Here is a 15,543-nt window from a genome sequence, read left to right on the forward strand (position 1 = left end):
AAAACCTGAGGTACTCCTGGAAGGAGGAGGGGTTATATTGGGGAGTGAACTTCCTGTATTGGGTATACCAGTGTCCATCACCTGAAGGTGCCTATATACCTATTAAGTTAATAACTATGGCTCTGTTTCCCATGATGTACTCCAAGAAAATGATTTTACAGGTAAGCTGTTATAAAAATCCTATTTTGATCTATTTGTATAAGCATACTGAATACTCAAATAGTTGGACTATGTGAATCTATAGATTAGGGAGTGTCAAAGAAAGAGACTGGACTGATAAATGTGATGGAGAAGCATTGCTTTATTCTATAACAGGTTGTAATGTAAGCTTACAGCTGGTAAGAAGTAGTCAAGATGGTAAGCTGACCTTCAGTACTGAGAATCCGCCACCAGGTACTTTTCAGAGGCGGGCTTTTAAAGGTGAAATCAAATAGAATCGCAAAGGGACCCTTCCACCTGAAATACTAACTAAATTATACTGATCCTTTGAGGGATCCTTACACTTAAGGGACTCTGTCATGAGAGATTAAAGTAGTTGTGAACATACAATGTTGTAGATGCTTTCTAATGCATTTATAACTGTGCAGACACCATAACTGATTTTGCTTAGTTTCAGAATTTATCTTTCTCATCTTTTTTCTCGAAGTTCAAAAGATCTATAATGTAACCATGCATCTCTTCTTCCTGATAGTGGGGGATGGGTCTACAGGGTACTATGCAGACACACAGCGTGCCTGTATTCCATAGTCTGTCCAGCCTGAGGCAAGATGCAGGCTGTGATTGAGAGGGGGTGTGTGCCAGAGGCAGGCTGTGATTGGGAGAAGGGTGTGGTGGCTGAACAAACCTCTCAATACAGGCATGTTGTGTGTCTACACAGTGCCCAGTACCTCCGAATGGCCAGCCAAAGGATGAAAACTGACCACGCAAGAACAGATCAGCTTCTGTACTTTGTCCGGTCAGTTTAGAACAAGGAAAAAAAGGCAAATGGCAAGTTCAACTAGGTGCTTCAGATGGAAGAAGTACATGAAATCGATAGAGACTTTGATATATAAAATACATGTATGTGAACACACACATAGGAATTAAATAAATATTTAGGTTTACACTTTAAAAAAAGGAGACTTCAGGAATGGCAGCTGCTATTATATGTTCTGTCAATCTTGTGCTTTGACTTTTATGCTCTCACAGCCAGGTGTCTAGCATTCTCAGAAGAAGGCCTGCAATGGTTGCCCATAGTTCTCTCATGACAGAGTCACTGCAACCTTCCCCTCACCCCCTCCTGTAAATTAAATCCTAATCTTTACATCAAGGGTAGACAAGCATTGAGAAGTAGAGATCTACCTGAACAACATAGAGGGGATCAAAGATCACCAGGGTGTGACCCCCCCCCTTTTCTTTAAATTTATATACGTTAAAATAGCAAAACCACAACAAGAAAAAAATAATTAAACAAATGTCACTGTAAAAAATATAAACGTAGCCCACTTTAAAAGTTAGCTTTAGTGGGTAATTTGGTAATTTGGCATTCACTTTCATTTTACTTTTTTTCATGTCTGTAGAGTAATTGATAACCCCAGGTCTCATGAAGACAGAACAACTAGTACTGCAGGCTAATTTGTTTGGCAGAGCAACAGGGTCAGTAATATGTAGGGCAGAGTACTGAGTCAGTAGTTTGTAGGGCAGAGTACGGGGGTCAGTAGTTTGTAGGGCAGAGTACGGGGGTCAGTAGTTTGTAGGGCAGAGTACGGGGGTCAGTAGTTTGTAGGGCAGAGTACGGGGGTCAGTAGTTTGTAGGGCAGAGTACGGGGGTCAGTAGTTTGTAGGGCAGAGTACGGGGGTCAGTAGTTTGTAGGGCAGAGTACGGGGGTCAGTAGTTTGTAGGGCAGAGTACGGGGGGTCAGTAGTTTGTAGGGCAGAGTACGGGGGGTCAGTAGTTTGTAGGGCAGAGTAGGGGGGTCAGTAGTTTGTAGGGCAGAGTACGGGGGTCAGTAGTTTGTAGGGCAGAGTACGGGGGTCAGTAGTTTGTAGGGCAGAGTACGGGGTCAGTAGTTTGTAGGGCAGAGTACGGGGGGTCAGTAGTTTGTAGGGCAGAGTAGGGGGGTCAGTAGTTTGTAGGGCAGAGTAGGGGGGTCAGTAGTTTGTAGGGCAGAGTAGGGGGGTCAGTAGTTTGTAGGGCAGAGTAGGGGGGTCAGTAGTTTGTAGGGCAGAGTAGGGGGGTCAGTAGTTTGTAGGGCAGAGTACGGGGGTCAGTAGTTTGTAGGGCAGAGTACAGCGGCCAGTAGTTTGTAGGGCAAAGTACAGGGTCAGGAGAATGTAGGGCAGAGTACAGCGGTCAGTAGTTTGTAGAGAAGAGTGTGATCCCCCCATATACACAGCAGCACAGAGAAACAGAGGTGAGGCATAGTTACTTGTTCTGCTGCGCTTATCCCCATTGGCCCTCCACTCTCATACACCCTAGGCATTCGTATATGATGTCACATACAAGCTCTTAGAATGGAGTAGCGAGGAAGGCTGGCGGAAAACAGAGCAGGACATGTAGCTATGTCAATTCCCTGGGCTGCTTCACATATTGGGAAAGACCACTTTAAATGAAGGGTTGGTATAGTGGGGAGACTATCTACCTGTCACTTGCCCGCGATCAATGAACAAACCCCTTCTAATCCATACTTAACCTCTCATTGTTAGAAATATTTAGCATTTTAACACATGATCACTGACAGCGTCAAATCCCTGCCTCATGGTTAAGAGCTCTGACATCTGCACCCCTTGTAGTCACACCTTAGTCTGTATAGTCTGCTATATGCATGTAGTTGTTGCCTCCTATTGACAGCTTTGTTCCTTTGTTCTTATCACACAGGATTTGGAGGTTAGCGTTTTGGAGCTACAGACAATATTAAACAAAATTATATCCAAGCGTAAGTATCTACATAGAATTTCCACACAAATCTTAGCATTTGGCAAATCAATATATCAGTGATACCTTTGAAAAAAACACCCTGTAAATTCTAATGAATCACCAGGCTGTGCAGTACAGTAATCGGAGTGAGTTTTCATTTTGGTAACCATGAAGCACTATCATAGCCACCAGTGTTTAAAGGGTATGGAGCAGTGGCGGGCCGTTCATTAGGGGCGAACGTGCGTCGCCCCAACCCCCCCCCCCCCCCCCCCCCCCATCCATGCGTCCTGCCCCCTAATCTAATGCAGGACGCCGGACACATGGAATCCAATTGGGTTTTTTTTTTTTTTTTTAAGTACGTGATTAGAGCTAGAGGCTCGAATAGGCTTCAAAAAAGGGTGAGCTTGGGGTGCAGAGAACTGCACCTGAAGCCCACCCAGTTGTGTAACACTGATTCTCCTCCTGGCCAATCAGGAAGCGGGTCATGAGACCCGTCATCCGATTGGCCAAAAGGAGATCGGATTGGCCGCCAGGAGGAGGGGGAGGGAGGAGATGCGGGGGAACCGAGATAGCAGTGACCGGTAGCGCTGCCCGCGAGATGGGGTAAGTGCGGGGCTGACTGATGTTTTTAACCACTTGCTGTCAGGGGCAATTTTAATGTTAAACTAAATATATACAGGATGCTGGCCATTGCAATTTTTTATGTTGCATGATATTTGTGCAGTTTATCAAACGCAAATTTTCTGAAAAAAAATACACTAAAATAACTTTTAGTGCACACATGATTTACTAAATCTGGAGTGCGCAAAATCTGGTGCATGCATGGTAGCCAATCAGCCTCTAACTTCAGCTTGTTTAATTGTTTTGACAAAAAAAAAAAACTAGAAGGTTTCTATGTAGAGCTGCACCAGATTGTGCACTCTCAAGTTTTAGTAAATCAACCCCAACGCAGCAGTGGAGTAGTTGTTGACTGTTTTGGTCTGATCTGGGTCTCACAGGTGGCTGGTTTGATTGCTTCTCCCTGCCTTCTGGAAGGTTCCAAAACATAGGAGTGGAGTAAGTCAAATGAGCAGTCTGACTATTTATGGAGCCTCAGCCAATCCCTGGGGAAACGTGTCCAGTAGGTGGTTAAAGAGCACATAAATAGTTTTGTGTCTGGAGCAGTGGTGCCTTGTCCAGGAGGAGGAATCTACAGCTTAAGGCTGGGTTCACACTGTTGCGAATTGGATGCGGGTTTCCTCGCATCCAATAATTCGCATAGCAGGAGATTGTGACTGGCTCTCTATGGAGCCGGTTCACACATCTCCGCAGCAGCTCCGGTGCGAATTGCACAGGAGTCCTGTGCGTCTTTTGGTCCATTTCAGGTCCGAATTCAGACAAAAATTTGGGCTGAAATCGGGCCTGAAAAGGTGAATGGGGACACACCGGACTCCTCCTGCTTTTGGGGGTGAGTGCTATAAATGTAATTTTTGGTAAAATATAAAAGATGGAGTTGTGTTGAGTAAATGGGTACCAAACATGTCAAGACTTAAAATAAGGTGTGTGAAATTGTGATAAACTATTATACCTAAAATTTTGCATAGGTGATGCTTTAAAAGCCTTTACAGATCATCAGTTTAAAGTTACCCATGAATTATTGCCTATAGAATTATTGCTCTCACTCTGACATCCTAATGTTTTAATTTTTATTTATTTTTTTATTCTATTTTTTTTGCACTTTATTTTTACATTTTTTTTTATTTAAATGTAATGCTACCATAAGGATGCTAATAAGCCCCCTATGTGATAGAATAGACAGGTATCTTCATGGGGTCATTGGGGGTCTATTAGATGCCTCCCCTGCTCTCCATTGTAACTAATCAAGCATACTGTAGATTGTGCTTGATTAGCTGTATCCTTGGCTATAGTAACCTAGGGATGACTGCTCTAAATCCAGACGTGACAAAATGATCTCTTCTGGATTTATTAGTTGCAGAGGAGATCAGGGGATGAATGTTCTCCTCTTTATTTAACAATTCCAGCCAATTACCGTGGTCCCAGGCTCCTCGCATGAATGAGAGAGCCTGGGAACCATGGCAGACGGGGCTGTCTCTTCTCTTCTCACTACCGTAAAAGTAATTGGGCAGCTGTAGAGAAGCCCTAATCACTTTTCCTGAACAGCCAATCGCCCAGTTGTAAAAAATTCTACCAAACTTATAGCTGCAGTTGCAGCCATGAGCTTATATTAACCACTTAAATTCCAGGATGCTTTAAGTACGTGAAGTGGTTAACTTCCATAATATGATCGGTATATTAAAACAAAACAAAAAACGTGCGCTCATAATCAGTGTAGGGTTAAAACTCGTATTGAAGCAATCTCAATCTGTTCTGTGCAAATAATTCAAAGAGATAAGTGTGCAGAACGGATCATAATAAAACAATCCAAATCCATATAGTTCAAATAAAATACTTGAAACAAACATGAACAGTGCTGTCAGTGGATAATATATGGTGAAATATGTGCTGATGTGCTTAAAACTTATATCAATACACTACTTGAAGCTTCACACACTAGATAAGTTGTTAAATGAAACAGTCCTCAAGTTTAAAAAACTTTTCAGCCATAAAAGGAAAGAAAGTAGTCCATGGAATGGATGACAGAAGGAAAAGTCCCATAGGTAAATGGCCGCTTCAAAAAGCAGAGGGAGACATCCACGATCCGTCAGGTCAGACACCACACAAATAAATGGAGAAGGAGGGAGTGTGTAGACAAAAACTCTCATAGAATCCAACAGTGTTAAAAGGTGGACCCTTACCCTTAATGGTGGACCTCCCTTCTGGCGAGGTCTTCCGTGCAGGCAGACTTAGCCCTCTGCGGGGACTGTAGGTAGATGGTATCCGAATCCGCTGGTGTACCGTGCGTCTCCAATCTGGCATGAACCATCTCGTCCACCTGAGGAGGGGTGATAAGCCCACTTAACCCAGAGGGAGATGGGTAGTCCATTTATTTGTGTGGCGTCTGACCTGACGGATCGTGGATGTCTCCCTCTGCTTTTTGAAGCGGCCATTTACCTATGGGACTTTTCCTTCTGTCATCCATTCCATGGACTACTTTCTTTCCTTTTATGGCTGAAAAGTTTTTTAAACTTGAGGACTGTTTCATTTAACAACTTATCTAGTGTGTGAAGCTTCAAGTAGTGTATTGATATAAGTTTTAAGCACATCAGCACATATTTCACCATATATTATCCACTGACAGCACTGGTTCATGTTTGTTTCAAGTATTTTATTTGAACTATATGGATTTGGATTGTTTTATTATGATCCGTTCTGCACACTTATCTCTTTGCATTATTTGCACAGATTTAGATTGCTTCAATACGAGTTTTATCCCTACACTGATTATGAGCGCACGTTTTTTGTTTTGTTTTGATTTATTTTACACAGATATTGCTGTTCTATTCGTGCAGCTTTAAGTTTTGAATGTAATTGTTTCTTTAGCGCGGTTTTTCTTTTTCTTTTTATGTCTTATGATCGGTATATTACCTTGAAAAATACATTTGTTTTCTGAAATACATTTATTTTTACAAAAATCCTGCCTCCCTCTTCCTTATACTATCAAGTTGCAGAGAAACTGGGACTGCATTGTGGCAGATTGATAGTAAAAGGAAGAGAAAATCAATTTTTTATGACATAGCAGTGCTTTTGCAACACTGCTTTGTCAAGTAGATGTGAGTTAATTTAATAGCCTCTCAGGACCTTTTGCGTGACTATGACTCCAAGTAACATGTGCTTAGTGAGTTTACCTGTGTGCTTTAAATAGATGGCCATAGATGCATACCATGGTTTTTGTACTATGCTGCCAAATACAACAGATTCTTCTTTTATTTTTTAAATATTTTTGAATATAGGAAAGGGTTGGAATTCCTGTCAACTTTTTATTGCTGTCTGTGTTCATATCTGATTAGTGTCAGACACAACAAAAGCAAAGGCTCTTTGGATATTTTAGTTATAATATCCTTGGTCTTATGTCTTCGATATTTCAACAGTGAAATCTCCCTGACAGAGTTCTTCACATACACGTTATTGCACATTATGTTGTTAGTGGTTCTAAAGCCTTAAGTTTTTTTTTTTGGTTTTTTTTTTGTTTTTGTTTTTTTATCTTAATTCATTCTATTCAGGAGCGAGGCCACATCAAGCAGCTTTCTATGGTGACATTTGTCAGGGTGGAGGAGCTTAGAAAAGGAGGATTGGGGCGGAGGTGTTACTAAACCCAGTAATATGGAAATAGTTCACCCCCCCCCAGTGCACACAGATTATAAATTTTCTTTTTACATTAAAATACTGCCACATATTTTGGATGATCTGTATACCACGGTTACATCATAAACTGCACAGTTTCTTCAGTGCTGAGAGTTCAGGAAGGTGGAGATTTTCACTGCAGGCTGAATACACGCCTACATGTATGATGTCAATATCATGTGACCTGGCTATCGCTGAGAACAAGAAACTTCTCTCCAGCATAAAAAGACACAACTCAGCGTGTGCAGGTTGGCTACCCTGCCCGTGCTAGCCGGCCTTCCCCAGATAGACAGTGCATGGGGGGGGGGGGGGGGGGGGGGATCTGTGCATACAGGATAAAACAACTTTTTTACACAATGCAGAGGATTAACTCCTTAAGTTCCACAGTGAGTATAACAAGCATGCTATGCTGCATATACAGACTGATTTTACTGTTGTGAGTTTAGTAACACTTTAAGAATAAGATATTTGTACTTTTAATTAAAAAAACAATTAAGCTTTATTATCACTTTAAGGTGCGATGAGCTAAGACAGCCTATTCACTTAAATGGGCTTCCTAACACTATTTTTATAATGCAGTACACCAAATTGCATGACCATGTATTGCATGTGTTGTAATATAGTAAAAATAATCTAAAAAAATAGATGCAAAACCGTTGCCCCATACACAAAGGCGTGCATAGGCTGCACAGGTATACCTAAACATATATTGTGCCAAGCATGTGAGATGTCACTGCAAATACTGAAGTGAGAGCAATAATTCTAGGGCTATAATTCATGGTTAACTCTAAACTGATAACCTGTAAGGTCTTTTAAAGTGTCAGCAATGTCAGAGGAAAAGATCCATAAGCTGCACATCATGAAGCAGACCCATGTGCATGAAGTGAGATGAATAGCAAGCTCAGCCCAGGCTGCAGCCAGGCCACGCCCCCAACGTGTTTCGCTTTACCCGTTGGTGCTTAATCATGGGGAAGCTCCAAAGAACGGAGTGAAACATGGGGGCCTATCCCAGCTGTAGTCCGGGCTGAGCTTGCCATTCATCTCACTTCATGCACATGGGTCTGCTTCATGATCTGCGGCTTATGATTTTTTCTGTTGACATTGCTGCAGGTTGGAGCTAGGACGAGCTCCCTGTCCCTGCCTGCACTCACAGCCGTCTAGTTAGACTTTACCTCTCTGCCTGAGCGGCACCTAAATTTTGTCCTTTTGGGTCCCTTTTGAAGTGTTACCTATGGAAAATTTTGGCTACTATAGCCATTTGCAATTTTACAGGTGCCCGTGTCAATCCTTATTGGTATCTATTTACTCAACTCAATCATATCTTTAATATTTTAACCAAAAATGCTGTATTTTATTGTGTTTGTTTGCACTAAAATTTATTTTAGTGTATTTTTTTCACAAAAATATGTGCTTGACAAACTGTTGCACAAATATCTTGCGACACCTGCTTTTAGAACATATATAATTGTTTAGGGGTTTAAAGTAATTTTGTACCAAAAAATGCTGATTTAACGTGTCTGGAAAATGAAACAATTGTCCTGGTAGAAAAGTGATTAAGGAATGTTTTATGATACTGGAGAAAGGAGGATATACTGCAGTAAATGGGACTGCAAAGTACTGTGCTTGCTGGAAATGTTAATTAAGGTTGGCTGTTTAATTTAATTTTGGCTCAGTAACAGAGCAGTATTGATTGTAACCTGATTTTTTTATTCAATGCAGATAAAGACCTTCGCACTAAAGGATTTAGTTTGGAGTCTTGTCGCAGTATGGTGAATCTAATGGATGTATCCTTTCATGTACAGGTTGAATGAAATGTCCTTTAGCTATCATATACTATATGTCAGTGGTATATACACTTTATAACAATTTGGCTCCAAAAGTCATCTAGTCAAATTTTAATGTGTGCCTACTGTATATTGGCACTACATATCAAAAAGCTGTGATGAAAAGTTGAACAGTGGTTTGTAGGAATGCACAAAGGAAGCAAAGTGCAGGAGGAAAGATTACTTAGATGTGTGCGGCATCATGTATCACAGAGAAATGCCTTTCCAGTATTCATTTCCTTGAGGAGAATTTCCCCCCAACACACACAGATTACTCCCCAGTATCCATGCCTCTAATGAGATCTGCACTCCAGCACACACTTCACTTCCCAGTATCTGTGACACCAGTGAGATCTGCACTCCAGCACACACCTCACCTCCCTGTATCTGACACCAGTGAGATCTGCACTCCAGCACACACCTCACTCCCCAGTATCTGACACCAGTGAGATCTCCACTGCAGCACACACATCACTTCCCATTATCTGTGACACCAGTGAGATCTGCACTCCAGCACACACCTCACTCCCCAGTATCTGTGACACCAGTGAGATCTGCCCTTCAGCACACACACACTTCACTTCCCAGTATCTGTGACACCAGTGAGATCTGCACTCCAGCACACACCTCACTCCCCAGTATCTGTGACACCAGTGAGATCTGCACTCCAGCACACACCTCACTCCCCAGTATCTGTGACACCAGTGAGATCTGCACTCCAGCACACACCTCACTCCCCAGTATCTGTGACACCAGTGAGATCTGCCCTCCAGCACACACACACTTCACTTCCCAGTATCTGTGACACCAGTGAGATCTGCACTCCAGCACACACCTCACTCCCCAGTATCTGTGACACCAGTGAGATCTGCACTCCAGCACACACCTCACTCCCCAGTATCTGTGACACCAGTGAGATCTGCACTCCAGCACACACCTCACTCCCCAGTATCTGTGACACCAGTGAGATCTGCACTCCAGCACACACCTCACTCCCCAGTATCTGTGACACCAGTGAGATCTGCGCTCCAGCACACACCTCACTCCCCAGTATCTCTGACACCAGTGAGATCTGCACTCCAGCACACACCTCACTCCCCAGTATCTGTGACACCAGTGAGATCTGCCCTCCAGCACACACACACTTCACTTCCCAGTATCTGTGACACCAGTGAGATCTGCACTCCAGCACACACCTCACTCCCCAGTATCTGTGACACCAGTGAGATCTGCACTCCAGCACACACCTCACTCCCCAGTATCTGTGACACCAGTGAGATCTGCACTCCAGCACACACCTCACTCCCCAGTATCTGTGACACCAGTGAGATCTGCCCTCCAGCACACACACACTTCACTTCCCAGTATCTGTGACACCAGTGAGATCTGCACTCCAGCACACACCTCACTCCCCAGTATCTGTGACACCAGTGAGATCTGCACTCCAGCACACACCTCACTCCCCAGTATCTGTGACACCAGTGAGATCTGCACTCCAGCACACACCTCACTCCCCAGTATCTGTGACACCAGTGAGATCTGCACTCCAGCACACACCTCACTCCCCAGTATCTGTGACACCAGTGAGATCTGCACTCCAGCACACACCTCACTCCCCAGTATCTCTGACACCAGTGAGATCTGCACTCCAGCACACACCTCACTCCCCAGTATCTGTGACACCAGTGAGATCTGCCCTCCAGCACACACACACTTCACTTCCCAGTATCTGTGACACCAGTGAGATCTGCACTCCAGCACACACCTCACCTCACTGATCAAGTCGCATCTTTGTAAGTGCAATTTATATTTACTTTGTTGATTTAAAGGATGTTTTATCTGCAATATCCAGTGGCTCTTTGGCTATACATGGAGCTTGCAAGGAAGAGTAGTCTGCCTTGGTTCCAATAAAACATTTTACATCTAAAGATGACACCTTATACCTCTCTATTAACTATAACAATACAGGGCACTTTTTCACCCCCTAACTGCTCAGGCCAATTTTCAGCTTTCAGCGCTGTCACACTTTGAATAACAATTGCGCGGTCATGCAACACTGTACCCAAATTAAATTTTTAACATTTTTTTCACACAAATAGAGTTTTCTTTTGGTGGTATTTAATCACCGCTGGGCTTTTTATTTTGTGCTAAAAAAAAAAAGACCGAAAAAAAATAAATAAAAATAAATACATTTTAGTTTCTATTGGTAAATTTTTTAAATGGGTAATTTTTCTCCTTCACTGATGTGCAGTGATGAGGGGACACTGAAGGGCACTGATTAGGTGACACTGATGAGGAAGCACTAATATGCCACACTGATTTGTGGCACTGATCGACGGCACTCATGGGCAATGATTGGCGGTACTGATGAGCAGGCACTAATGGACACTGAAAGGCAGCACTGATTAGTGTCACTGATGGGCACTGCGGGGGCTGCCCTGATTATCTGTACAGTCTCCCCTGCGAGGAGATGCTGCTGATCGGCTCTCCTCGTCTCACACTCTGTCAGATCTGATAAACGGCACTTCCTCATTTACAGTTGTGCTCATAAGTTTACATACCATGGCAGAATTTATGATTTCTTGGTCTTTTTTCAGAGAAAATTTATGATAACACAAAAACATTTTTTTTACTCATGGTTAGTGTTTGGCTGAAGCCATTTATTATCAATCAACTGTGTTTACCCTTTTTAAATCATAATGGCAACAGAAACTACCCAAATGACCCTGCTCAAAAGTTTACATACCATGGTGATTTTAACCTGACAACATGCACACAAGTTGACCCAAGGGATTTGAATGGCTATTAAAGATAACCATCCTTACTTGTGATCTGTTTGCTTGTAATTAGTGTGTGTGTCTAAAAGGTCAATGCGTTTCTGGTCTCCTGACAGACCCTTGCATCTTTCATCCAGTGCTGCACTGACGTTTCTGAATTCTGAGTCATGGGGAAAGCAAAAGAATTGTCAAAGGATTTGCAGGAAAAGGTTGGTGAACTGTATAAAACAGGAAAGGAATATAAAAAGATATCCAAGTAATTGAGAATGCCAATCAGCAGTGTTCAAACTGTAATCAAGAAGTGGAAAATGAGGAGTTCTGTTGAAACCAAACCAAGGTCAGGTAGACCAACTAAAATTTCAGCCACAACTGACAGGAAACTGTGAAAGAAAAACCCACAAATAACTTCAGGTGAAATACAAAACTCTCTGAAAACATGTGATGTGGCTGTTTCAAGATGCACAATAAGGAGGCACATGAAGAAAGATGGGCTGCATGGTTGAGTCGCCAGAAGAAAGCCATTACTATGCAAATGCCACAAAGTATGCCGCTTACAATACACCAAACAGCACAGAGACAAACCTCAAACCTTCTGGCACAAAGTCATTTGGAGTGATGAGACCAAAATTTAGCTTTTTGGCCACAACCATAAATGCTACATTTGGAGAGGAGTTAACAAAATGCCAATGATGAAAGGTACAGAGGTGGATCGCTGATGTTTTGGGGATGTGTGAGCTACAAAGGCTCAGGAAATTTGGTCAAAATTGATGGCAAGGTGAATGCAGTATGTTATCAAAAAAAACTGGAGGAACATTTGCATTCATCAGCCAGGAAGCTGCGCATGGGACATACTTGGACATTCCAACATGACAATGATCCAAAACACAAGGCCAAGTCGACCTGTCATTGGCTACAGCAGAATAAAGTGAAGTTTCTGGAGTGGCCATCTCAGTCTCCTGACCTCGATATCATTGTGCCACTCTGGGGAGATCTCAAAACCTGCAGTTCATGTAAGACAGCCCAAGAATTTACAGGAACTGGAGGCTTTTTGCCAAGAGGAATGGGCCATCTGAGAAGATAAAGAGCCTCAACCACAAAAGACTTCAAGCTGTCATTGATGTTAAAGGGGGCAATACACAGTATTAAGAACTGGGATATGTAAACTTTTGATCAGGGTCATTTGGGTAGTTTCTGTTGCCATTATGATTTAAAAAGAGTAAACACAGTTGATTGATAATAAATGGCTTCAGCCAAACACTAACCATGAGTGAAAGAAAAGTTTTTGTGTTATCATTCATATTCTCTGAAAAATGGCCAAGAAATTGAAAATTCTGGGTATGTAAACTTATGAGCACAACTGTACGTGTGATCGGCTGTGATTGGACACAGCGATCGCATGGGTAAAAAAACTGCATCATGCTGCAAAACCTGTATATTTTGCTGCATGAAGATGCATTACAAGTAGAAATCCCATTCATTCTAAGGGAATTGTTCACATCTACTGTATATGCTGAAGTTTAGTGTGAAAGGAAAATTAAAACTACTATGTGGGCCTATTCACACCTCCATATGTGTGTTGCCATGCATGTAGAAACATATGATGTATGAATCCACCTCAAAGCAAATTTGATTACAATGATTGTCACATTTGTGGCTAGTTCCTAAATTTGCTTCAAGCTTAATAAAACCTTACAACTTACCTAATAATTGTTTAACATTTTCATTCACTTTTTAGGAATATATTCAATCCAGATTGAGCCAACACACATTAAAAATTTCTCCATCATCCTGAAATTGTATAGTCCAATTTTGGCTGCTTTCCCACTGGGGCGTTGGGGACGTCGGCGGTAAAGCTCCGCTATTGTTAGCGGCACTTTACCGTCGTTTTAGCGGCGCTATTCGGCTGCTACCGGGGCACTTTTAAGCCCCGCTAGTGGCCAAAAAAAAGGGTTAAAATCGCCTGCAAAGCACCGCTGTAGTGGCGCTTTGGTGGCACTGCCCATTGATTTCAATGGGCAGGGGCGCTTTAGGAGCAGTGTGTACCCCGCTCCTACAGCGCTGCAAAGATGCTGCTTGCAGGACTTTTTTTACCGTCCTTCAAGCGCACCACTCCAGTGTGAAAGCACTCAGGCTTTCATACTGGAGTGAGAGGAGAGGCTGTTTACAGGCGCTATTGCGCCTGTAAAGCGCCTTGGTGTGAAAGCAGCCTTTGAATCATCATCTGTATATTTATTGTTACTCTGATTAGTATTATTAGTATTAGACCCCTTTCACACTGGGGCGTTTTTCAGGCGCTTTTGGGCTAAAAATAGCAATTGTAAAGCGCCAGAAAAACGCCTCCCCTGCAGCCCCAGTGTGAGAGCCCGAGTGTTTTCACACTAGGGCGGTGCGCATGCAGGACATTAGAAAAAGTCTTGCAATCAGCATCTTTGGGGCGGTTGTGGAGCAGTGTATACACCGCTCCTTCACCGCCCTTGCCCATTGAAATAAATGGGCAGGGCTGCCAAATCGCTGCTTTTCGGTCGCTATTAAACCTTTCTTTGGCATATAGTGGGGGTTGAAACCACTGCTAAAACTAGCGGCGCTTTACTGCTAGCGCGGCCCGCTGTCAGTGTGAAAGAGGTCTTAGGCATTGATAATTTTAAGGCATGTAATCATTTGTGCTCTTATATATTTATAAGCCTCCAGTATCCTCTGTAGATCAAGATTATTTAATGCAATTGCAGACTTATTTTATAATCAGTACAAATGTCATCCAGGATGTACAGAGGGTGGACCCCCATAGCAACCAATCAAATTTTAGTTTACTGGAGCCAGCTTAGCGGTTTCTGTTTGCAATGGGTTACTGCATTTTCATCATCTCTTTTGCTCTGCTCTTTGGTTCCTCTGTAAGGAATATTATTAACCATGCACCATTTTCTATGATCAAATAACTGATAGCATTGCCATGGTGTGGGCCGTCAAAGTTTTTAATAACCGCTTTAGATGGCAAAGAAAAATTGCCACTGGGCAGAATTCTCTGAACTTAGATGTCTCAGATGTGGAGTGTTGTCCTTAACTTGTACCACAGAAAGATGGGAATGGAAAACTTGGGATGTTGGAGTTTAATATCCTGTGGAATAAAATAAAAAATTACCTGGTAGGTCTAGAGGAAACTAATATTTCATTTTTGGGTATTTACTGAGAAGTCATTTCATACTGTCTATTTGGAGACTGCAGAAGGAGTGGGCAGAGATGCAGGGTTTTCTAGCTACTGGAGTATGCTAGAGATATAAGCTGATGGGATGAAATTGCTCTTCATACTGTACCTTTTGGAGACTCCAGTGGTAAGATCTCCCTGCTATAATTCCAGTCTTTGTTTCCACCCACCTTGGAGTTTTGGCTGTTTTTGTCAACCTTTTTGTACTTCCACTCGCATTCTATCTTCTACAACAGTGGTCTCCAAACTGTGGACCGGGGGCTGGATGCGGCCCTTTGCTTGCTTTTATCTAGCTCTTGGGGCACTATTCCATTCACTGACACCAACAAAGGGGCACAGTTCCTCCCACTGACACCAAGAATGGGGCCCACGAACACCAATGATGTTAACAATGGGGCACAATGACATCAATGATGGGGCATAATTCCTCCCAATGACACCAATGATGGGGCATTGTTTACTGCCAGGAATTTTTTACTCCCAATGGCCACGGTCTGGCCCCCCAAAATCTGAAGGGCAGTAAACTGGCCCTTTTGTATAGGAAGTTTGGAGACCACTGTTCTACAA

General features: G+C 42.7%; 1 protein-coding gene across 1 annotated transcript in view; it reads left to right on the forward strand.

Moving 5' to 3' along the window:
* The window catches only part of CAPN1 (calpain 1), a 141,586-nt gene that overhangs the window by 119,260 nt on the left and 6,783 nt on the right, over window positions 1-15,543 (forward strand). Inside the window, exons 16-18 of the mRNA XM_073604934.1 lie at window positions 2,858-2,915; window positions 8,897-8,961; window positions 14,848-14,916. Coding sequence (XP_073461035.1) covers window positions 2,858-2,915; window positions 8,897-8,961; window positions 14,848-14,916 — 192 coding nt within the window. The remainder of the gene's footprint in view (window positions 1-2,857; window positions 2,916-8,896; window positions 8,962-14,847; window positions 14,917-15,543) is intronic.

This window comes from Aquarana catesbeiana, linkage group LG11 (genome assembly GCF_042186555.1).
Source record: "Aquarana catesbeiana isolate 2022-GZ linkage group LG11, ASM4218655v1, whole genome shotgun sequence".
Taxonomy (NCBI): domain Eukaryota; kingdom Metazoa; phylum Chordata; class Amphibia; order Anura; family Ranidae; genus Aquarana; species Aquarana catesbeiana.